At 35.9% G+C, this 25,416-nt stretch overlaps 1 protein-coding gene across 1 annotated transcript in view; it reads left to right on the top strand.

The window, feature by feature from the left end:
• The first annotated feature begins 2,509 nt into the window (after positions 1–2,509).
• The window catches only part of cact (NF-kappa-B inhibitor cactus), a 249,974-nt gene continuing 227,067 nt past the window's right edge, over positions 2,510–25,416 (top strand). Inside the window, exon 1 of the mRNA XM_069820253.1 lies at positions 2,510–2,619. Coding sequence (XP_069676354.1) covers positions 2,592–2,619 — 28 coding nt within the window. The 5' untranslated portion in view covers positions 2,510–2,591. The remainder of the gene's footprint in view (positions 2,620–25,416) is intronic.

Raw genomic sequence — 25,416 nt, 5'->3', positions numbered from 1 at the left:
CTACACGAATAAGTCAGGAAGGGTTAGATCTGGGGAGTTTGGGGACCAAGCCAAGAGATGGTTGCTTCTCGTACTGGGTTTCGCCTGCGACCTCCTGTATGTTTTTTTAACACAGAACCTGTTTCTACAAATGTTTGATATTACAACATTATGGAATCGTATTTAGGTACATTACGCACACCATATTGACGTCGAAATTTCCTTTGAACTTTTTTAACACTCTCAAATTTAGCATGTCAAAGAACACATTGTGCCCGCTTTTGATTTTTAGTAGCTATTTTAATCATCTACGATTTTCATTTGTCCTTTCAGATTATGCATTGTTGATTGTCATATATGGAAACTCCCTTATTTTAATCATAATATAACCAGCAATAAATTTTTCCTACTATCATAATAGCTTTATAATAATAAATTAATATTATCCATACCCAAACGGATCAGACTGTAATTTATGGTATTGGAAATTTCTTCTTATTTTCTATATCTCTAATTTTCGATAACTCGAAGCATTACCAGTTTCCGGAATCACTTCGAGATATCGAAGTTCGACTTTAATACGTATGAGCTGTTCCATCTCAAATCGACCGAAATATAGAGAAAATTGACCTTACAATATGTAAATACAATGAAACTCTTTTTGTACGTAGAGAACTGTGATACAATGCTTTGTGCAAAGTTTGAGGCATCAGAACTTCATAGTGTTTAAATTAAAAATATGTAAATTTATCGTATTTAGGCCTACATAAAATTAGCAATTTTAAACTGTTGTAGGTCCGAAACCCTTTTACCCAATGATCAAAATCATGGTTTATTTTGATGCTGAGAAATTAAAGTTGATATTGACATATAAACAGATTTTGTTACTGTTTATGGTAATGGAGAAATTTAGATTTTTCCACATTAAGACGCCTTTGCCAAGGAAAAAATATTTTTAAAATATATAGTTAGATTCCGCATTGAAAGTACAAATAAACATATTTTTTACTGATGGTATGTTGATAAGAAAGTATTGAAAAAAATAGTACGCGCGTGAACTAACCAGCTGACTGTGAGACGGGAGCTCGCCGAGACAAGCAAGGCCAGAAGACAAACACGTGATGTTTCGTCTAGTAGCGCGTAGCTGGGCTAGCTTTATCACAAGTTTTCATAAACACAGGAGTAAAATAACGCCCAACGCTCGCTTATCTTCAGCTCTCGGCCAGTGCGTGCGGTACTGCGCCGTTCAAGTCTAGGCGTGTGAAAATAATCTATTTAAGACCCTCGAAACTTATTGCCATACCTCTAAGCAAACAATGCCGAATCCCTCTTAATAATGCAAGGTTTTTTCTCAATAATTTTTTACATTTTTACAAATAAGCAAAAAGCCTAAAAGTAAGTAAAATCAGATTCCGTCTCTCTGTGTACAATAAAAATAAGGATTACTTCTTAACATAACCTACCAAATGTCAGGTTCAAAATGAGCTCCTGTTCAATGTTCTGCAGTAAATGGTTCCAGAGTTCTGAGCGCTGAAAGAGGCTTGTTTTTATAAAATACGCTAAATTTGTCGCTCAACAATACGAAAACCGTTTGATTTTCGATAGTATATTTTTGAAAATGCACTCTCCTCAGCACCTTGTATAAATAGGGAAAAAATTAGAGTATAAAAATGCGAGGTTTTTTACTGATCGATTTCATATGGAATAGCCCGTATTTTGTTGGTTTCTCAGCTTAAATATCTACAAGGCTCTTGGTTCCGCAACGATCCCAATATAGATGAGAGATAACATTATCATTGCTATTATTTCTGCTCGATAGTACGCATGGAATTACCAACTTAGCACTTATCTGCTTCACACAAAGTTATGGCGTAGATTAGATGAGCTTTGAAGACCTATCGCCCTAATCGGGTGTAATAAATCGTACATTTCAACATTTCAGACTGATGTTTGCAAACTGCACTAGTGTTTTGTGACAGTTATTTTATCGTGTGACTTAAAGGACGAAGTGAGGTAACCTCTACCACACTAGGTATGTCAAGCTCTAGTTTATAACGAGTAGAAAAACCCAGTATAGAAATAGGCCGCTTAGAAAAGACCCACTCGTCCATCGCATCGTGGTAATTTCCTGGTGAATGGAAGTTGATGGTTAGCCTGTAGCAGTGTGCATACAGGTAAATGCGATCTCTAGAAATATGCGGAAATGTTGGATAAGAACAGTTTCCTCCAGACTGTAGCGAGGTGGCATGTTTACTCATAGTCACACGGACTTGAGTTCGTTGCTTCATCTGCACGGTCGCTGAAACATTGGAAAATCCATCGCCTTCCAAGAAAACAAATTCATCTTTTATGTACCTTCGACGAAGTTTTAATTGCTCTGTTTACTCAGGATATTTGAGCAGTGCTAATCCAATGGTTCCCTGCTCCCTTCCCAAACAATGCCTTCAGCAAACGGCCGTTGTTAGAGTCTGCGTATTTCAGCCATCAGGACATTAAGTAAGGTAATTAGTGCAACTTTCGGTCATTGCTTTTCAGTCGCCTGTAACATGTGCCGACAACTGCAGAGAGGAGAGGAATAATGTGCATCAAGACAATGGACAAGTGAACAGGTTATGGAACTACAACTTCTGGACTTAACGAGTAAGTAACGCGATTTCTCATTTAGAAAATAGTCATACAGTGTATATCCAAGAAAACAACACTTCTCCGATCCGTCATAATCGTGTGTTATTTGTTTGATTATCTCCACCGGATCGCTATTTAAATAAAGGAACATCATTTTATTTTTACTTCAATTTTTATTGTACCTGAGTTTTTGAATATACTTCACTCCCACCCCCTCTACTAGTAAACTTCCAACCGTTCTCCACACAGAACCGAGGCCGCGTATGCAGTATTGAGTTAGTGAGTATATTACGTTACAGAAATATGTTCGCGTTTTCCAGTGACGAAAGAACTTTCAATATTGAATCATATTTTCGCACAGGTACTCTCGTCCGTTTGCCTACGTCGCATCCCGGTTTCCCCGACCTGCTTCTGTTCGTCCCTCTGTAAAGTCTAGTAGCTGGGCTGTCTTAGCTCTTTTCTGAAAACATTAATTTCTTTTAGGAATTGGACGTCTACGTAATATTATACAACTGTATAAAATAACTTAAAAGGGCCTCGTTAAGTAATTGACTGTTACGTGATTTCTCCCCTTTTCTACAACCTTGCGACACAACCACTTGAACGGACAGTAGATAGCATTTCTGAGTAATTTTATCTTTTCGGATCGGGCAGAAGTGAAGATTGAATTTACAGAACGTAAGGTACTCTTTTGTAGAGTAGGTATGTAGGTATAGAATTATTTCAACATGAGTTACTCGTACGAAGGACGAAACTGGTAATTGGAATTACGTACAATAGTTTATAGTGCGAGAATATGCATAAAAGAACTGAAGCCTGTATCGAAATGAACGGCCACCATTTTAAAAAATGTGTTAAAATATCCGTATTATGATTATTTTTCAATTTAACTTCATTCTCTATATTGTACGCTAATGTGCTGTAACAGTTACAGTATACTTACTTACTTACCGGCTTTTAAGGAACCCGGAGGTTCATTGCCGCCCTCACATAAGCCCGCCATTGGTCCCTATCCTGAGCAAGATTAATCCAGTCTCTACCATCATATCCCACCTCCCTCAAATCCATTTTAATATTATCTTCCTACCTACGTCTCGGCCTCCCCAAAGGTCTTTTTCCCTCCGGTGTACAGTATACACTGCATAATTAATACGTCCGAATGGATAGTTCAATTCGTGAGTAAAAACACTAAGTGTTAATACATTTCTGTATTTTGATTAAACAAAAACCTAATGAAAATTATCAAACTCAAAATTGTGATATTGCCTAGTTTACATAAATGGATGAACTACTTTTCTTCCCTCCTATACCTAGTAAATTGATTTGTTTGTATTTTACGCCAGTATCATCGAACTACAGTCTTGGAAGGGGGAGCAAGCGGTGTTTCCGGTTCTAGACCTTTAATCCAAAGATTTAGCCAGGTTAATATTAAAAATGTTAGTAAAAATAAAATTATGTCCCTGTATAATTTTCATTATAGTCATATTCATCATCGCCACAACCATTATTTTTTCAGACCGACAATTAAGTTGACTTTTCATGATTCCTTTTGTACTTGTAGGTAGTATTTTGTTTAAAAATGTGTGTGTGTGCTCGTGCGCGTGTATGTGTGTCTAATGCCTACCCACTTCACTTTGCGTGATTCGGGTTCTGCATGCTGCGGATAGGTGGCAGGACTGTGACACATTTTCAATTGCACACCACTTCAGCGGGCCAAGTTATGCATGATATGTATCTGTGAAGAGTTATGTAGTGTACTTGGGTGAGTGTATATTAAAGTGTTCGTGTAAGTGTAGTGTAGGGAAAGGGTGAGGATGATGTTGATGAAGATGAAGGGAGAAGGAGAAACCCGGCGTCGGCACATAGCCTACTCCTGTCGAATAGCACCAAGAGGGTCGTAGGCTTAACGTCCCCATCCGACGGACGAATCACTATCAACAGTGACATATGCTTTCCTTTCATATGCACTGCGGAGAGATTTGGGATTTGGCATATTGGTACACAATTTAGTGATCTCTCTTAGTCCCGAGGTAGAAATTTTACAAGAAAATTTCTAATCCCGCCGGGAATCGAACCCGAGCCGACTAGTCTGGAGCAGACACGCTACCACAGAGCTAACTCGGCGGACTTGTTTAAAAAGTCGTAGTATGAATAATGCAGAGTGTATAAACGTTATGTTTTATTTAACGACGCTCGCAACTGCAGAGGTTATATCAGCTTCGTCGGATGTGCCGGAATTTTGCCCCGCAGGAGTTCCTTTGCATGCCAGTAAATCTACTGACATGAGCCTGTCGCATTTAGCCACACTTAAATGCCATCGACCTGGCCCAAGATAGAACCCGCAACCTTGGGTATAGAAGGCCAGAGCTATACCAACTCCCCAACCAGGTCGACCCGATTGTATATCTTGTCTTTCATTGTACGTATCTTTGTACCTACTTCTGGATTTTTCACAATTAAAGTAGTATTCATGACCATTAAAAGGGATAATGATCGCCAAAGTACCCTTCTGGCTGTGACGATACGATGGCGTAAATCTGGATAACTGCAATTATGATGTAATATGTAATCATTTGAGAAGGTCAACGACTTTCCTTCTACATTCTAGATGTTATTATAATGTATTAATATTAAATTATGTAACAATATTTTGTTGTAGCTAGGTACATAAGTAACTAAGCAGGCATGTTGGGTGACTGGCTCAGAGGTAAAAGAAAGGAAGTATAGATTAATAGGCAAATGAACGAGAAACGATGGATGGATGGATGGTTTCATATATGGAGGAACGAATGAATACACGGTTGGATGGTTTTATATATGAAGGGACGAATGAATACACGGATGGATGGATGGTTACATATATGTTTGAAAGGACGAATGAATACACGGATGGATGGATGGTTTCATATATGAATGGATGAATTAATACACGAATAGATGGATGGTTTAATATATGAAGGAACGAATGAATACACGGATGGATGGATGGATGATTTCAAATATGGAGGGATAAATGAATACACGGGTGGATGAATGGTTTCATGTATGGAGGGACGAATGAATACACGGATGAATGGATGGATGGATGAATGAATTCACGGATGGATGGATGGTTTCATATATGGAGGGACGAATGAATACACGGATGGATGGATGGTTTCATATATGAAGGGACGAATGGATGATTTCATATATGGAGGGACAAATGACTACATGGATGGGTGAATGATTTTCATATACGGTGGGACGAATGAATACACGGATTGGATGGATGGTTTCATATATGAAGGGATGAATGAATACACGGATGGATGGATGGTTTCATATACGAAGGGACGAATGGATGATTTCATATATAGAGGGACAAATGACTACATGGATGGGTGAATGTTTTCATATACGGTGGGACGAATGAATACACGGATTGGATGGATGGTTTCATATATGAAGGGACGAATGAATACACGGATTGGATGGATGGTTTCATATATGAAGGGACGAATGAATACACGGATTGGATGGATGGTTTCATATATGAAGGGACGAATGAATACACGGATTGGATGGGTGGTTTTATATATGAAGGGACGAATGAATAACGGATGGATGGATGGTTTCATATATGAAGGGACGAATGAATACACGGATGGATGGATGGTTTCATATATGAAGGGACGAATGAATACACGGATGGATGGATGGTTTCATATATGAAGGGACGAATGAATACACGGATGGATGGATGGTTTCATATATGAAGGGACGAATGAATACACGGATGGATGGATGGATGGATGGTTTCATATATGAAGGGACGAATGAATACACGGATTGGATGAATGGTTTGATATATGAAGGGATGAATGAATACACGGATGGATGGATGTTTTCATATATGAAGGGACGAATGAATACATGGATGGATGGATGGATGGTTTGATATATGATGGGACGAATGAATACACGGATGGATGGATGGTTTCATATATGGAGGGACGAATGAATACACGGATGGATGGATGGTTTGATATATGAAGGGACGAATGAATAACGGATGGATGGATGTTTTGATATATGAAGGGACGAATGAATACACGGATGGATGGATGGTTTCATATATAGAGGGACGAATGAATACACGGATGGATGGATGGTTTCATATATGAAGGGACGAATGAATAACGGATGGATGGATGGTTTGATATATGAAGGGACGAATGAATACACGGATGGATGGATGGTTTCATATATGGAGGGACGAATGAATACACGGATGGATGGATGGATGGTTTCATATATGAAGGGACGAATGAATACACGGATTGGATGGATGGTTTGATATATGAAGGGGCGAATGAATACACGGATGGATGGATGGTTTCATATATGAAGGGACGAATGAATACACGGATGGATGGATGGTTTGATATATGAAGGGACGAATGAATACACGGATTGATGGATGGTTTGATATATGAAGGGACGAATGAATACACGGATGGATGGATGGTTTCATATATGAAGGGACGAATGAATACACGGATGGATGGTTTGATATATGAAGGGACGAATGAATACACGGATTGATGGATGGTTTGATATATGAAGGGACGAATGAATACACGGATGGATGGATGGTTTCATATATGAAGGGACGAATGAATACACGGATGGATGGATGGTTTCATATATGAAGAGACGAATGAATACACGGATGGATGGATGGTTTCATATATGAAGGGACGAATGAATACACGGATGGATGGATGATTTGATATATGAAGGGACGAATGAATACACGGATGGATGGATGATTTGATATATGAAGGGACGAATGAATACACGGATGGATGTATGGTTTCATATATGAAGGGACGAATGAATATACGGATGGATGGATGGTTTCATATATGAAGGGACGAATGAATACACGGATTGATGGATGGTTTGATATATGAAGGGACGAATGAATACACGGATGGATGGATGGTTTGATATATGAAGGGACGAATGAATACACGGATGGATGGATGGTTTCATATATGAAGGGACGAATGAATACACGGATGGATGGATGATTTCATATATGAAGGGACGAATGAATATACGGATTGATGAATGGTTTCATATATGAAGGGACGAATGGATGGATGGATGGATGATTGTATATATGGATGGACGAATGAATACATGGATGGTTGGATGGATGGATGGATGGGTGGGTGATTTCATATATGGAGGGACGAATGAATACACAGATGGATGGATGGATGGATGGATGGATGGATGGATGGATGGATGGATGGATGGATGGATGGATGGCTTCATATATGAAGGGACGAATGAATTACACGGATGGATGGATAGTTTCACATTTGAATACATTGAATGGATTAATGGTTTCATATATGGATGGATGAATGAATACATGGATGGATTAATGGTTTCATATGTAGAAGGAGAATGAATATACGGATGGATTGATGGTTTCATATATGGAGGGACGAATGAATATACGGATGGATTAATGGTTTCATATATGGAAGGACGAATGAATATACGGATGGATTGGTGGTTTCATATATGGAGGGACGAATGAATACATGGATGGATTAATGGTATCATATATGGAAGGATGAATGAATATACGGATGGATTGATGGTTTCATGTATGGAGGTACGAATGAATACACGGATAGATGGATGGTTTGATATATGGAGGGACGAATGAATACACGGATGGATGGATGGATTGTTTGATAAATATGGAGGGACGAATGAATACACGGATGGATGGATGGTTTGATATATGGAGGGACGAATGAAGACACGAATGGACGGCAATAGACTACATGAATGGACGGTTTGTTTGATAAATGGAGGCAGAAATGAATATACAAATGGACGGATGGTTTGATACATGGATGGACGAATTAATACACGAATGGATGGATGATTTTATATGTGAAGACACGAATTATTACGGCCTATACGATTGGGCGGATGGTTTGATAGGTGGAGACACGAATGAATACACGAATAAACGGAGGTTTCATAGAGAGCAGTAATGAAAACATGAATAGACGTGCGGTATTGCTGAATAGATGGAAGCACGAATGAATACAAGATGTAGGAAAGGTTCGATACACGGAGAGACAAATGAATACATGGATGAACGTATAGTTGAATAAATGGACGAATGAATTTATGAATACAAAATGTTATGTTTTATTTAACGACGCTCGCAACTGCAGAGGTTATATCAGCGTCGCTTTATGAATACAAAAATGGACGGATGGTTAGATAGACGGAGGGACGAAAGAGTATACGGATGGACGGGTAGTTAGATAGATGTATGAATGTACGGATGTACGGATGATTAGATATTTAAATGGAAAGAAGAGAGCTTAATTGATATGAGTCTGACGATGGTTGGAAGATAGTCGGACACACAGATGACTTGATCACGTTTGCTGCAACTACGGGTATGCAGGTGGGTGTATCGCTTAATTAATGAAATTTTATCTGTTCCCCCTCTTAAAACAAGATGTCGTATCGGAGAGGGATTTATAGTAATAAAACTGCGGGTTTTCCATAAAAACCGGGTGTTTCGTAACTGTGCGTTGGCCTTCGGCCTGTGAATGGCATTGTGAATGTCTTGCATCGTATTACCGCAATTCCTATTAGATGTTTGGCTCTAAGCGACGTTATGGAATAAGGAACACGTTAGTTTGGTTCAAAGCACACACATAGGTGCACGAGTGTAGTTATTTATAATGTTGTAAGTTGTTTAAGAAAAATTATAAATGTATTCGTACGGACAAATTGGAATGTCATTTTTATTACCGCCTTCATCATCACAAATCACTTTGTCCGAAGCTTATTAGTCTATAGGAGAATCGAAAAATCGAAAGAGAATTGGGAGGACAAATTTAAAAGGTACGCAAAACGCGTCCTTGAAAGGGGTTGGGGGCTGTACAAAACTAAATATGTGAGCTCCAAACCTGTTGGCCACTAGTCTCACTCCGGGTTACGCTGCTCCACTGAAGGAGCTCTAGAAAATTTTGAAGGGGAAGCCGAAATTGGACGTAACCTCTTAGGTACCACATACGCGAGGGGGACGGAGATTTGATCAAGTGATCACGGGACGGGGCGAGGAGGATTTGGCTGTTGTTTGCCGTTAGGATGGCAAGACGCTGTCATCTGTTGTCCGATGACAAGGCATGTGAAGGCCGTCGGAAGAGGCGCCGTGAATTCTAAATCTGCAATTTGAGAGGTCCCTGTCCTTTCAAATTGCGACTAATTGAGTGACCTCGTACATTTAATAGACAATTTAGAGGTTCTGAACTAGGGCATACGTCGTTTACAAGAAAAGGGGAATATATATGGGGATGGGCATAAGTCCGTGGCCCATTTCTTATAGGGCTCATCCCGACATTTGTCTTACGCCTTAGGAAAACCACGGAATACCTTAGGCAGGATGAGTTGTCTCATATAAGAGACTAGCCAATTTGGCTATTATGTAGGAGGTGATTGTTGTCATGAGCCTTGTTGAATCGTCTCAATTTAGAGACCAGCCATTTGGCTTTATGGTGGCTCAATTACGAAGAGAGGGGAGAGATGTAATTATTAATTAATTTAGAGTAATTAGGGAGATTCATGGGGAGATGAGTGCAGGTCCGTGGCCCATTTCTTTTAGGGCTCATGCCGACATTTGTCTTAGCGCCTTAGGAAAACCACGGAAAAACCTTAGGCAGGATGTCTATAGGAGACAAATGTGGGTAGATAATGTTAATGATAGTAAGTCATAACATCATAATAATAATCTATTTCTAGTCATAACTTCAATTAGTTTTCGTTACAGTGATTAATCTTAGGTGAAATTTCCCATACATAAAATTTTTCCCATTAAATCAGCCATTTGCTTACACAGACACGTCACTAAATAATTCAGTGACGAACACTAGACAAACTGTAATGACGCACAGATAAGGAGAACAGTTTAGTCGTAAACCCACTGAACAATACACCTGCACGTGTTTTGTTTAGCGATAATGATCCAGAGAATTCAGTCTTCCGTCTTACTAATTTTCAGTTGTTAGTGAAAACACGTGTTTGACTTTGTCTTGACTCACTTAAAAATGGCTTTTAAAGAACCCGGAGGTGCATTGCTGCCCTCACATTAGCCCACCATTTTCTCCTAAAATATTCACGTCATCCTCGTAAACAAGCAGCTGATATAACCCGTTCAATTACAAACTCTCTCTGTTTTCCTGTGCTCCCCTAATGGCATATTTTAGTGCAGAGTTAAAAAGTAAAGGTGATGTGCATCTTCTTGCTCTACCCCTCTTTGAATTGGAAAAGCGTCAGGCAGAACTATTTCCATCAAACCACGGTTTCTTTTTCTTCGTTTCATAACAACATTCTCTGCTCAGCTGCAATGCAATTTTGATATTATCTTTGATATTTTCCCACACTATCTATATCTGATGCCTCCTCAACTTCGTCGGAACTTCCTAAAGCGGCAAAACTATTTGAAATTTCGACCTGATAATGTTGTTCAGTTTCCTTGTCTTTTAATTTCGGAATATTGAATCTCCTAATATTAACTTGTTGCTCTACTCGTTTCGCTAGTCTTTCTCTTAATTCTCCAATTAACAAATAATGGTCAGAATTACAGTCTGCCCCTCTGAAGGATCGAATGTCTACTATGCTAGTATGTCTTCTTTATCTATCAAGTTATGATCTATTTTGTTGTGTGTTAATGCATCTGGAGAAGGCCTTGTCTTGATTTAATCTTCTTTTTTTTTTTTTTAAGCAGCAGCGGTTCGTGGTATGAGTTGGGAAGGCTCTAACACGCTAAAATTGGAACATGAGAGCCCAGTGGTCAAGGAAATGTTCATTCATAGGCCTGGTTAGAATAAAAAAATAACTTTCTTTCTTCTTGTCTTTCTTCCTTCCTTCCTCTGTTTGTTTGTTTCTTTACCCTAGCCCCTATCTGAGGGGCCTGACAGGATCTAAGTATATATAATTATTACCAACCAGCTGTATATCGTCCACCAATCCATCTGAGCCAGCATCTCAAATGAATCTGTGGATATTTCTGTAAGAAAAGTCTCATGGGACTGTAGAGACCAACATCGCAACTCGGATGATTAACGAGGTAAATTTGTGATGCCTGGTGTGCTTTCGAATTTCGTTTGTGTTAATTATTTGTATTTTTCCGAGGTTTTCCCCAATTTAAAACGAATATCAGGCAATCTCATGGCGAATTCCTAATCTTATCTCTCCTAAACTTCACCAATTTGCTATCATCAATTTGCTATATAATTTCGCATTATACAGGGTGATTCACGAGAATTTACCGTCGCTTACGGTGCTTAATTCCGAAGATATTCTGAGCAAAAAATGTCCTATAAACATTTGCCATAATCGCAATGTTTTCAAAGTTACATTAATTTGACGTTGTTAGTAAAATACACTTTTTCTTTAGTTTTACGGGTAAAAAAATTTTACATATAGAGAATGAACTATTCAGAAGTGTCATTTCTTTAATTGGCTGATATTCTGAAGCTAAAAATGTGTTGTTAATTGCTTTGTACAGATTTTATTTTTCAATTTTTAACTAAAAATTACATCATTCTTACGCACTTATCACAAAAATTGTTACAAATCATACGACTTTAGGAACTTAATTCTTTACAGTTTAATTATGCATCTTAGTGTACAATCTTAAGAATTTACAAGAATGGCGTGATTTGTAACAATTGTTGTAATAAGTGTGTAAGAAAATGTAATTTTGTAGTTAAAAAATCGAAAAAAAATCTGTGCGATGCAACTACTGCATGCAATTCACAACACATTTTTAGCGTCAGAATACTAGCTAATTAAAGAAATTATACTCCTGAATAGTTCATTCTTTATCTGTAATATTCTTTTACCCTTAAAAATCAATAATAATGGTATTTTACAAACAACTTCAAATTAGTGTAATTCTGAAAATATTGAGATTAGGACAAATGCTTATATGACAGTTTTTGCTCACAATGTCTTCGGAAATAAGCTCCGAAAAGGACGGTAAATCCTCGTGAATCACCCTGTATCATCGTCATTGAAGCAAACAATCAAAAGGGAGTTCAATTAATAGGCTGGAGTATATCCGATTTTGAATAATGAACTACCATCGAGTTGATAATGATTATTGTTGTTATTATTATTATTATTTTTTTTTTAAGAAATAAAAACATAAAATATGAAAGAAGAGAGAAAATAGAAATAAAAAATAAAGAGGGATAAAAAGAAAAAAGAAGGAATTAAAACGAAGAAAGAAAAAGGAAAAGAAGAAACAAATAAAGAAAGAAAAATAAAAACAAAGATCAAAGGACAAATGCAAAGAAAGGAAGATCTAAGCCAGTCGATCGACTAGAATTAGGTCGTCGGTTTTCAGGCTGGAAGATGTCAGATACAATCCCGGACAGACCAATGGAGTTTATGGTGTTGCAGTAGCTTATCACTCATCAGTCTGTTGTTGTGTCCCTATCATTGCTACAGAGTTTGTCCATAAATTAGTCATTCCTATCACTAGTACACTCATAAGCGGGAAACCATTACTAGCCTACTACTGTTCGTATCTGATTCTTCAGTCTAATTCTATGGAAATTCCACGAGACAAACAAAGGGAATCCCTGTATATCTAAAGACACTTAAATAGCAGGGAAAAATCCACAGAAAAATAAGATATTATCGTTATGCTTTATGCCACACTTGACTAATTATTACGAAGGAAATAAAAAAAAATATATTAGTGTGCCTTTAAGTTATTATTTTTTAAATATGTTGTGATTTTAATTCAAGTTTATAACCTAAGATTTGTGAAGGCGTGAAGTTTTACATTGACTATTACCACAGTCTAGTATATACAGTCACGAAGCTCAATACGTAGTAAATATGCATCCATAGATAGTTGCTAACCACTAGGATTGCTAATATCGCTCCATTACAGACAATGCGAAATAGTACCGGCACAGTCTATTGTTCCTAGCACCCTCACAACTCAAGCTTCGTGACTGTATATACTAGACTGTGCTATTATACTTTTACTACGTCATACTACTTTTGACCAATGGTACGTCTTTCAACCAATCGTGACTGCTTATCGCACAATTTTATCGCTTCCCTAGCATTTGTTTAATTTTATCGCTTTCCTAGCATTTGTTTGTTTTTATCACTACCCTAGCATTTGTTTCTTTGTTTTCCAACATTTCAAACTGAAAAATCTTTACGGTACTATAAAACATGCTTTGGAATCGTCATTTGTTTCCTGTATAGATAGTCGACTGAAAATGGCGGCTCTGTTCAAACATTTTGGTGAAGGTAACATTAGTCAAATAGGTAGAATTTAGTAAGTCAATTAATATCTATTTTATTGTATTAGAGTATTTTATTTCTTCTAATCTTTATATACTTTCTTCTATTTTTATCACCTCCCTATCATTTGTTTCTTTGTTTGCCAACATTTCAAACTGAAAATTCTTTACGGTACTATAAAACATGCTTTGCGATCGTCATTTGTGTACAGCATAGATAGCCAACTAAAAATGGTGGCTCCGTTCAAACCTTTTCACGTTTTGATGAAGCTAATATTAGTGAAATAGAATTTCTGTAAGTCAAAGAAAATTTTATTGTATTAGAGTACATTATTTCTTCTAATCGTGTAATAGTCAATTAAATCCCATTCGAGTTTTGATTTTCTCTAGATAAATCAAAACCTCTAGTGAGATTACTGTTGAAAAAGTGTCCATACGAAATACCACGAATTTCAAAGATATTGAAATTAAAGGAAAATAATTATAAAATGAGAAATATTAATCCATATTTTTGTCATAACTATATCTGAGTTTTACAAACAAAATAAAAAAAACATAGCCTATTTGAAACTCTTGAAAGGTACTGTACTTCCGTAAAGGAGGATTTTATCAGAAGTTCTCAGCATATCTTCACTTCGTGTATGTAAGATTAAAGAAAACGTAACAAAAACAACAGGAGAGACAAAAACTGACGGAAGTATGAAATACTGAACAGTAAATATAAACGAAATAAGGTTAATTATATTTAGAGTGAACCGTAATTAATGTCATTAATTTAAGAGGGGTTATTGCATGAGATATTTCAGACAAAAAATGTAATACAATTTTGCACGTTTTTTGCTTCTCTTTCGAGACATAAATTATTTTATGTGAAATATTTCATGTTTTGGAAAAGCCATTGATTTAATTCCCAATATGCTGAGTCAGTTTAAGAGAACAATGTGTTATGATAATGAATGATTGAAAGAATATTAGTTTTGTCTTTTAAATGAGCAGAAATTTGATCGCAATATAACTTTTCGTTCTGAAAAGGAAGTTTACAATGTTACATTTGTTCGGATCGCATTTCGGCACATTGAAAGGGTAAAAATAGAATCCTTTAAATAATTTATTATCACAATACACAGCTCTCTTAAGTTGACTAAGCATATTGGGAATTAAATCAATGGCATCCCAAAACACGTTATGAAATCTTTAATATAAAACAACTTTTATCTCGAAAAGGAAGCAAAAAGAGCAAAATAATTATATTAAACTTTCTTGTTTGAAATATTTCAAGAAGAATAATTTCCTGTAATTAATGACATTACTTACGGCTCAACCTGTATGTTATCATCATGAACATTATACTTTCTGCCTTAGGCATTTAGTGCCTATAGCAATCTATGTTTGTTGACTGCACATCTCTTTCCAAGCTCATGGAGTCAAAACGAAGTCAGTTGGTAAAAGAGATTATTATTATTATTATTATTATTATTATTATTATTATTACTACTTACTTACTGGCTTTTAAGGAACCCGGAGGTTCATTGCCGCTCTCACATAAGCCCGCCATTGGTCCCTATCCTGACCAATCCAGTCTCTATCATCATATTCCACCTCCCTCAAATCCATTTTAATATTATCTTCCCATCTACGTCTCGGCCTCCCCAAAGGTCTCTTTCCCTCCGGCCTCCCAACTAACACTCCATATGCATTTCTGGATTCGCCCATACGTTAGTTAGTTCGGTTAGTTTCAGCCAAACAAGAAGTAAATCAAATCATTGACAAAGGAAATGCAAAAAAGAAAAAAAATTATTCACATATAAACCTGAAAATCATAAAACTTTATTAAATTGTAACTCCCTACTAAAAACACAAAAGATAATAAAATTAAAGCCAATCTAACCTCATAAGAAATTGTCCGGGCAACAGCACGCAACCCACCTACTACATGCCCTGCCCATTTCAAACGTCTGGATTTAATGTTCCTAATTATGTCAGATGAAGAATACAATGCGTGCAGTTCTGTGTTGTGTAACTTTCTTCATTCTCCTGTAACTTAATCCCTCTAAGCACTAAATATTTTCCTAAGAACCTTATTCTCAAATACCCTTAACCTATATTCCTCTTTCAAAGTTAGAGTCCAAGTTTCACAACCATAAAGAACAACCGGTAATATAACTGTTTTATAAATTCTAAAGGGTGGTTCACAATAAACCGGGAACGGAAACGACAACGAGAACGAAAACGGAAATAATGTTAAAATAAACGTATTTAAATGTGAGCATTCACAATAGTTAATTATGAATGCTCCCGTTTAAATACATTTATTTTAACATTATTTCCGTTTTCGTTCTCGTTGTCGTTTCCGTTCCTGGTTTATTGTGAACCAGCCTTAACTTTCAGATTTTTTGACAGCAGACTGGATGATAAAAGCTTCTCAACCGAATAATAACAGGCATTTCCCACATTTATTCTGTGTTTAATTTCCTTCCGAGTATCATTTATATTTGTTACTGTTGCTCCCAGGTATTTATTATTGGAGATATAATAATAATAATAATAATAATAATAATAATAATAATAATAATAATAATAATAAAAAAATAATAATAATAATAACCTCTTTTACCAATTGATTCCATATTCAAAGTATTTAAGTAAAGTAACGATTTATCAGAAATTCTCAGCATTCTGTTTTACTTCGTGTAGAGCTATAATACAGTAGTCTATGTAGGAAAAAGTAGTAAATACTACAAGAGAGATGAAAACTGACGAAAGTTTTCATTCGTTATAAGCTACATACAATGTCCAATAATCTGTGTTCTTTTGTTTTATCAATTAAATACCAAATATTTTAAATTCTCCATTAATATTTATGTTTATATTCACTTATTTATTATTCTATGCTCTATAATTAGAGGTTACGGATTAGGGAACGGTGGATAGGGGCGGGTTGGGGACGATCCTTCAGCACGTAGGCCAGACTGAGGCCTATTGTGCACCCCGAATTATGAGATAAATGAAGATGAGGTGTACCAGCCCACCGGCCGCATGAGACCCCTGACCCGCTCCGCCAAGGTAACAAGCAGCACTAGATCAATTTCAACGGTCCTTCCAAGGTGTCAAAGCGCCTTTGGAATTAATCCTGACAAAGATATCGGGAGGCTTGGAACCCAGAGACGGTTTCGAAGAGGATGTCCCTCCTACAAGCGGACGAAAACATGCGTCTTGACCTGAATATGCCTATGGAATGAGATGATGAAAATGAATGATATGATATGAAATCTAAATACTTTTTCTACAGGGAAGGAAGGGAAATGGACCGGGCAATGGAAATTTCAACCCGGCATTTGCGTAAGTAACTGTGTAAAACCACGGAAAAACCACAGTCAGGTTGGTCGGACCGGGGATTTGAACCGCGGACCTCCCGAATGCGAGTTCCGTGCGGAACATATGTCACATCACTCGGTTTATGCTCTACCATGATTCTTAAAAACTGTATTTATTTCTTTTTAGTCTCGTATTATCCCTTCTATTTAATGTTCATTTTTAGCTTTTATAAAATATATTTGATATCGATAATACGTTTATCAATTTGTAAGAGATTACTTTATCTAGGCAGTCTCATTTTGTGAAAATTGTTTTATGACATATGCGTGGCGATAAAGATAAGTTCTTAGCTTGAATGGAAAAAGCTACTGTATCTCAAAACAAACTTTTATTTGTTCAGCATCATCACTTTTTAACTCTCTACACTTAGCACAACGATCATAAACAGTTCTATGCAATTAAAACAAATTATTTGTCTTCGTCTGCCAACCACTCTTCGGCAGTTATTTCTTCATTCGATGAAAATTTATTTTCTTTCAATTTTTTTTTAAATAGGTAATATCTAAGGGGGCTAAATCTGGCGAATACGCAGAATGGCTAATACAGTAAATTCCAAAATCAAGTTCATCAATTTTCTACAACGCAATCAGGGATTTCTAAGCAAGAACAGCACTACTTTAGAAATTTTACCACAACGTTTCTTCACAGTTTTTCTCCGAAGCTTACAAGCAAACATTCTGATGGGGGCAGATACAAAAAGTTAAATTTTTTTCTTCCACCATGTTAATAATGTCAAAACAAGTGTTTATACAATTTTTGGCCACTCGATCGCAATTACGAGGCCGTCCAGAAAGTGATTTTCCCTGGGGCCGTTTACAGAAAAACTCATAATTGCATGGAAAGATTTATTGAAACAGATACAGCAATTGTTACACTATTTGTCAACATATCCCCCACTGGAACTGAGATATTTGTCATACCATGGAATCAATCCTTGTATCCTTGTGTCGTAGAAGTCAACCGCCTGGGATCGGAACTAGGGTTTGAAAGTCGTCTGCATCTCTCTGTCGATTCCATGATATGGAAAATATCTCCCTGGGGAATATGTTGAAAAATAGGTCAACAATTGTTGTGTTTGTTCCAATAAGTTTTTCCAATAAAATTGTGTTTCATTTTTGTTAACGGCCCTGGCGAACTCATTTTTTATCGTCCCTTGTAATTGCGGTCGAGTAGCCAAAATTTGTATAAGCATTTCTTTTGACATTATTAACATGTTGAAAGAAAAAAAAGCTTTTTATCTTCCCCCATCAGAATGTTTGCTTGTTAGTTAATAATGAAAAATATTACGCTCCTGTCACAGTGTTATATCAATATACAGAGTCAACCGTAAGTAATGTCGTTAATTTCAATGGGTTATTCTTTGAGATATTTCAAACAAAGAGGTTTAATACAATTTTACTCGTTTTTGCTTCCTTTTCGGAAAAAAAAAAGTATAAGTAAACATTACACAGCGTATTTTGGGAAAGCTACTGAATTAATTCCCAATATGCTCAATCAATTTAAGACGACAGTGTATTATGATAATAAATTGTTGAAAGAAATTTAGTTTTGTCTTTTAAATGTACAGAAAATTGTATCTGAACAAATGTAACTTTTGTTTCCGAAAAGGAATTTTAAGATGTTACATTTGTTCAGATCCAATTTCTGTACATTTAAAGGACAAAACTAATAGTACATTATGCAACGAGCCTATAATGAAGGTAATTAAGAAGTGAGTATGGATATTTATGAAACGAGCGCAAGCTAGTTTCATAATTTTCATACTAGCTTCTTAATTACCATTATAGGCGAGTTTCATACGACTTTTTATGCTCGACCATATTTCTAACTTGATATTATTAATTTTATTGTATCTGACCTGGAGCAATGTCCTGTATGTTGCGAGATGTGCGCAGACGCGAAAGTATTGATTTTTTCCGAGGAACAGATGTCCACATTGACCTTGCTAGGCCATAAGAACCTACAGAGATAACATTGAAATAAAATTAGACATTGAAAAACGAGATGACAAATTGAATTTATTTGAATATTATTTACAATTAACGCTAATTATTATAGTAACAGAACATAACCTTCTGCGACAGTATTGGATTTCCAGCCTCCGTGACTTTTCTCTAATTCTCTTTCGATTGCATATCCGAGAATAATCGATACTTGCGGTTTTATAACGGTAGAAAGCTGACCTGTCATTGGCTGAACAGTTGTAACCTGAGTCGTCATTGGCTGAAAGACCTGACCTTTAATGAGTAGGTGTACTTTAATGACATACATTAAAGGTCTGCTACCAGGTGTATAATTACTACATTTCGGCATAGTCGAGCATAATATTCTTTTAATAATTTAGTATCAAAATACCTTGCTTTCTTAAATTGACCGAGCATATTGGGAATTAAATCAATGGATTTCCCAAAAAAAAACGGTATGAAATGTTTTTAATGTAAAACAATTTTTATCTCGCAAAGGAAGCAAAAACGGGCAACATGGTATTAAATTTTTTTGTTTGAAATATCTCAAAGAATAACTTCTTGAAGTTAATGATATTAGTTACGGTCCATCCTTTTTTTTTTTAATTTTAGTTGGTTATTTAACGACGCTGTATCAATTTCTCGGTTATTTAGCGTCGATGAGATTGGTGATAGCGAGATGATATTTGGCGAGATGAGACCGAGGATTCGCCATAGATTACCTTGCATTCACATTACGGTTGGGGAAAACCTCTGAAAAAACCCAATCAGTTAATCAGCCCAAGCGGGGATCAAACCCGCGCCCGAACGCAACTTCAGACCGGCAGGCAAGCGCCTTAACCGACACTTCAAAAGATTCACTTCCTTGCTTGTCGTAAAAGATAGTTGAAAAAATAAATAACCGAAATACCGTTTGTTAGGCCTACATGATAAATTAATTGAATTGTTACGGTGATCGTAAAAATTATAAGGAAGTGTGTTGCAAACTCACAACAGCTGTTATGTCCACCGGTTAGTAACGGTTAGCATGTCTGACTGTAAAACGAGCCGAACTGGTTTTAAATCCTGAGTGGGACAAGTTCGTGGCTGAGGTTTTTTTCCTGGGGTTTCCCTCAACCCAATAAGAGCAAATGCTGGGTAACTTTCAGTAATGGACCCAGGACTCATTTCGCCGGCATTATCACCTTCATCTCACTCAGACTCTACATAACCAAAGCAATTGATAAATCGTAATAAAAAACCGATAAAAACACCCGTTATTTTCTGCATGTTTGTAATTAAAAACCAACACGAGGGATTAATTAAGAATATAGGCCTATATTATTTTAATGCAGTAGTTCCCAAATTTTATGAAGGTGCGACACACTTTTAAGCGAGAATTTTGTTTGCGACCCCCACTAACTCCATTCGAAAAATATAAATTCCTCTAAAATCGCAAATAGCGATAATTTTACTCAAAACCAGTTGGTACCGGCAAACTTCTAATGTACTGGTACATGCAATACGAGAAATCGGAATATGTAATAGTAATATACGTTACAAGAGCGGTATGTTGACGTTTTCATGGTCGAGGAAAAGACTGAAAAAGCGAAACGTAGTTGAGCTTTTTTAATTTCCGAGAACATGAAAACAAACATACCGCTCATGTATCGTACATTATTTTGTGCGAATATCGTTTATTACATACCTGAAAGAGGAATTTCTAATTAGTTGCAATGAAATCTCCATGTTGGTTTCTGTTTAATGACGGCACCTTCGGAAAACCAAAATATCTTTCTTCAACATTGTTGCTATAAAATGTTTTCTGTGTTTACTATACTCCAGCAGGCCGTGATATACGTCTGTCTTTTTTTCCCCCAGTCTATAAATGCTAACTTAAAACAAACGGTAAGGTTATGTAATGATTTATTTTTCATTTTAATATTTTAACAATATTATTTATATAACATATTGCAGTAATAACATCCGCATCTGGAATCTTGTTGATTTTTTCACGGCTTTCTTAATGTTACTTGTATCAGGAATGCAATAAGTTTCGTGAAGTAGTAGACTTTACTTAATTTTTGCAAATATTTAAAAACAATAATTAACATTGCAATTTAGGTGAAATTGCAGTGGTAAGTTTCCAATTTATAATTATTACTATGTTAAACGTCTCTAAAAATAATATGTTAAAAGCCTAAAGCAGTAAAATGAATGTCGCGCTTAAGCGGTAAGAAGAGGGAAATTGTTATGTGTGTTACGTTGGGAATATTGAATGTGGTATTTCACACTTACCGCGTATTGGTTCTGTGCGGAAAAGAAGCAAATACGCACGATCTCGCACAAACCTATTTTCCAATTCTCTTTTTTTCTTAGACTGGCATTCTCTTGTTGATTCGAAAGAACATTTGAACACGTTGAATTGTATTTGCAAGGCCAAGATAATTAACATAATAGGCAGAGATAAAATCGATGGATTTATGAAGAAACTTGATATCTGGTCTACATCACTTGACAAAAATAAATTTCATTCATTCCAATGTATTACATAAGTCATGGAAAATTTGCCTACATATCAATACCATATGTTACGATAAATACTAGTGTATTAGTTTCTGGCGGACATGCAATTGAGTTTGAACAATTTAAAAAAACCAGATTTCTTAGATTTTTTGGAAGAAACTCAAAACAATTATGACAGTAACAGAAGGATACTGAATCCATTTTTAAACAGTTGCGTTCAACTGGTTGAAATTTAAAAGAATATTAAGAAAATACTCGTTGAAATACGTATCTACTGATGGAATGTCGAAACTATACTTTTAAACTTTATACATAGACCAGTTTTGGATCAAAAGAATACAATAATACCTCGAACTTGCAAAAGAAGCTCTAAAATTTTTTATAGCATTTCAAATCTCGTATTTATGAAAAATAAGTTTCTCGTCTATGACTGTTATCAAAAGAAATGCATGATATCCCCTTGAAATTGAAAGAGAGAGAGAGAGAGAGAGTGCTTTTTTTTTACATTTTTTTATTACAGAGTTCTGATTTTGTAAGCTACTTTCTGGAAAACGGGCACATTTATTACTGATTAATATTTGTTACTTATAATGAAACTAACATCTGTCCAATCTTATTATTACCATTAATTTCTCTAAATAGAATACAAAACCTCTAATGGAAAAATCTCATTATATTAATATTTTCATTATATCAATATATTTTAGATTTACATTTTGCTCCCTATAACATAGTTCTAGTAAACCTCTATTATATTTTATGCTCCACCATGCCGAAATGTAGTAATTATACACCTGGTAGCAGTCCTTTAATGCATGTCATTAAAGTGCACCTATTCATTAAAGTTCAGGTTTTCGATTATTCTCGGATATGCAATCGAAAGACAACGAGGGAAACGTCACGGAGGCTGGAAATCCAATACTGTCGCAGAAGGTTATGTTCTGTTACTATAATAATTAGCGTTAATTGTAAATAATATTCAAATAAATTCAATTTGTCATCTCGTTTTTCAATCTCTAATTTAATTTCAATGTTATATCAAGGTCAATGTGGAGATCTGTTCCTCGGAAAAAAGCAATACTTTCGCGTCTGCGCACATCTCACAATTTACGAGGTATTGTACAAGGTCAGTTCCGCTCTTCAGTTAGATATAAATAAAATGAATACTTCTGAATAATTTCAAGTTAGAAATATGGTCGAGCATAAAAAGTCGTATGAAACTCGCCTATAATGGCAATTAAGACGCTCGTATGAAAATTATAAAACTCGCTTGCGCTCGTTTCATAAACAAACATACTTGCGTCTTAATTACTATCATTATAGGCTCGTTGCATAATGTACTAATTTCTCATTATTTTAACCAACTAGCTATCTCAACTTAATTATAATTATTTACATATTGCATATAGACTGAATTGAATTACATTAGCTCATAAATTAAGTTACTACTTTTTCTTATAGGTTTTATCTGAATTTAAGTAAACATGTACTAGTCGTTAAAATTTAACTGAAGAATATTGCTGGAGAATCTTTTAAGTGTATTGTAAATATTCATAATTTAAATATGTACTATGTCAATATTGGATTGTTTAAGGCTGATTGAGTGGATGAGAAGGCCTTATGGTCTTAAATCTGCCAGCGAAAAACATTCTATTCTAAACGTTCTAACGCTGACGATGAAAAGAAGTCTATTTACAACGCGTGTATTCCTCACTTCAGTGAGGGATACAAAATGAATATTAATACATGGGAAGTGAAAGGACTTCTTTTTGGCGCTAGGGGAACTTCATTTAAGTTAACCAAATCCATTCTCTTTCTCTTAAATTTTCTAATGAGGACATTAACAAAATTTGTCTAATGTTAACGAGAGATTCATTATCCATTTTACACAATCACTTGTATAACACTACGTAATATATATTTTTTAATTCATTTCATTACTCTTCATTGTACTTTCATCTCAAGTTTCTTCGAAATCAAATTCTACCTTATTTTTAAATTTATCATTGTTCCATATTCTCTCCGCAGATCATATTGTACAGTGAAACTTGTATAATTCGAACGTTTTTAATTCGAACTTTTCTTTATTTCGAAGTTTTCCTTTGTCCCCTTGAATTTCCTATGGAAACAGTGCATAAATATCGTCTTTTATTCGAACATAATTTTGTTTAATTCGAAGAAAAAAAAATCCAGAATGGACATGAGTTTTACAGTGAAATGTGGCAAAGGCGGAACGAGCCAGTACTGTAACAAATTGACCTGACCATAGGGGTTGGAGGCTGGAACCGGGAATGCATTGTATCTCCTTTTCGGAGAATGTGGTCCCAGTGCGGGTTGACAACCCTTGGAGTGTCATTCACCTCGAAAGTACAGTTACCGTACTCAGTTAAAACGGTCACTGTGCATTGCTTTTCACAAACTCCGAAACCCCGATCTTTCACTTCCGAGAGCTAAGAAGATTCATTGGGGGACACCAAAATGTGCATGGTTCTCTGTTTGATGCATTAAATAAACTGGAGGACTTTACAGTAACCCAGCAAATCAATAAAAAGAAGCAGACTAAAATCACACCCTACTTAACAGAGGCCTAGTAAGGTATGTTTTTTTAACTACTGTATGTGTTGTGCATAAATGTTTACTAATTACTGTACCGTACTGTATTTATGTAATAGGTCTGTCATTATACAGCACTATATTTTCTTGTATTATAATACTCTGTTGTCTTGAAATGTTATAGTAATACATAGTACATACAGTACACCTGTAGTTTGCCTTCTGCAGTACCATTTTTTTAATTCGAATTTTTCCATAATTGGAATTTTTTCTTATGCCCTTCAGATTCGAATTACACAAGTTTCACTGTATTTTATTTTTAATTCAATCTCTGTTTTGTATTCTGATCCTAGTGGTCAGCCGTAGATATAGGCCAGATGTCCCAAATTGTGGAGTTAGTAGTCGAATTAATTATTTATTACTTTATAACTTCTGAAACTTTTTTTGTTTTTATGTTCGACATTGTTTATGTTCATATTTCTAATACAATCTAAATAAATGTTAATAAGACGTTTCTTGTTTTATTTTCTAAATCATCTGTCGACCGCCCTCAGCTCTTTACACAACTTCCTTGGGAACCATTGATTTAATGCATGTGAAAACTTCTATGATGTATCTTCTGTTTCCTCTACTTGAAATAAGGTGTCTGAAAATTAGACATCACCATATTTCAGTGTTCCGCAACCGGTGTGCCTTCACAAGATGAAAGGTGTGACGCGAAAATTAATTGAAATTAAAATGGTGTGTTGACAAAACATGCCCAATCCCCAAGTGTGCTGTGTGTCGTCAAAATCTCAGTAATGCTGCTATGGTTCCCAGTAAATTTAAACGACATTTGTTTCCGTCAAACAAAGATGTAGCCTATATTATTATCGTCGGTTGTTGGAACAAAATAAAAAACAAGTGACGCTTATGACGATGTCGGCACAGGTTTCACAAAAAGTACAGGAAGCTAGCTATAAGGTAGCCGAACTTATCGTAAAGCCAAAAAAACACACATAATCGCTGAAACGTTGTTAATGCCTAAAAATCGGCTGTTTGAGATGTTC

This window comes from Periplaneta americana, chromosome 3 (assembly GCF_040183065.1).
Source record: "Periplaneta americana isolate PAMFEO1 chromosome 3, P.americana_PAMFEO1_priV1, whole genome shotgun sequence".
Taxonomy (NCBI): domain Eukaryota; kingdom Metazoa; phylum Arthropoda; class Insecta; order Blattodea; family Blattidae; genus Periplaneta; species Periplaneta americana.
The sequence above is the reverse complement of the archived record's forward strand: the minus strand, read 5'-3'. Positions and strand labels throughout refer to the sequence as shown.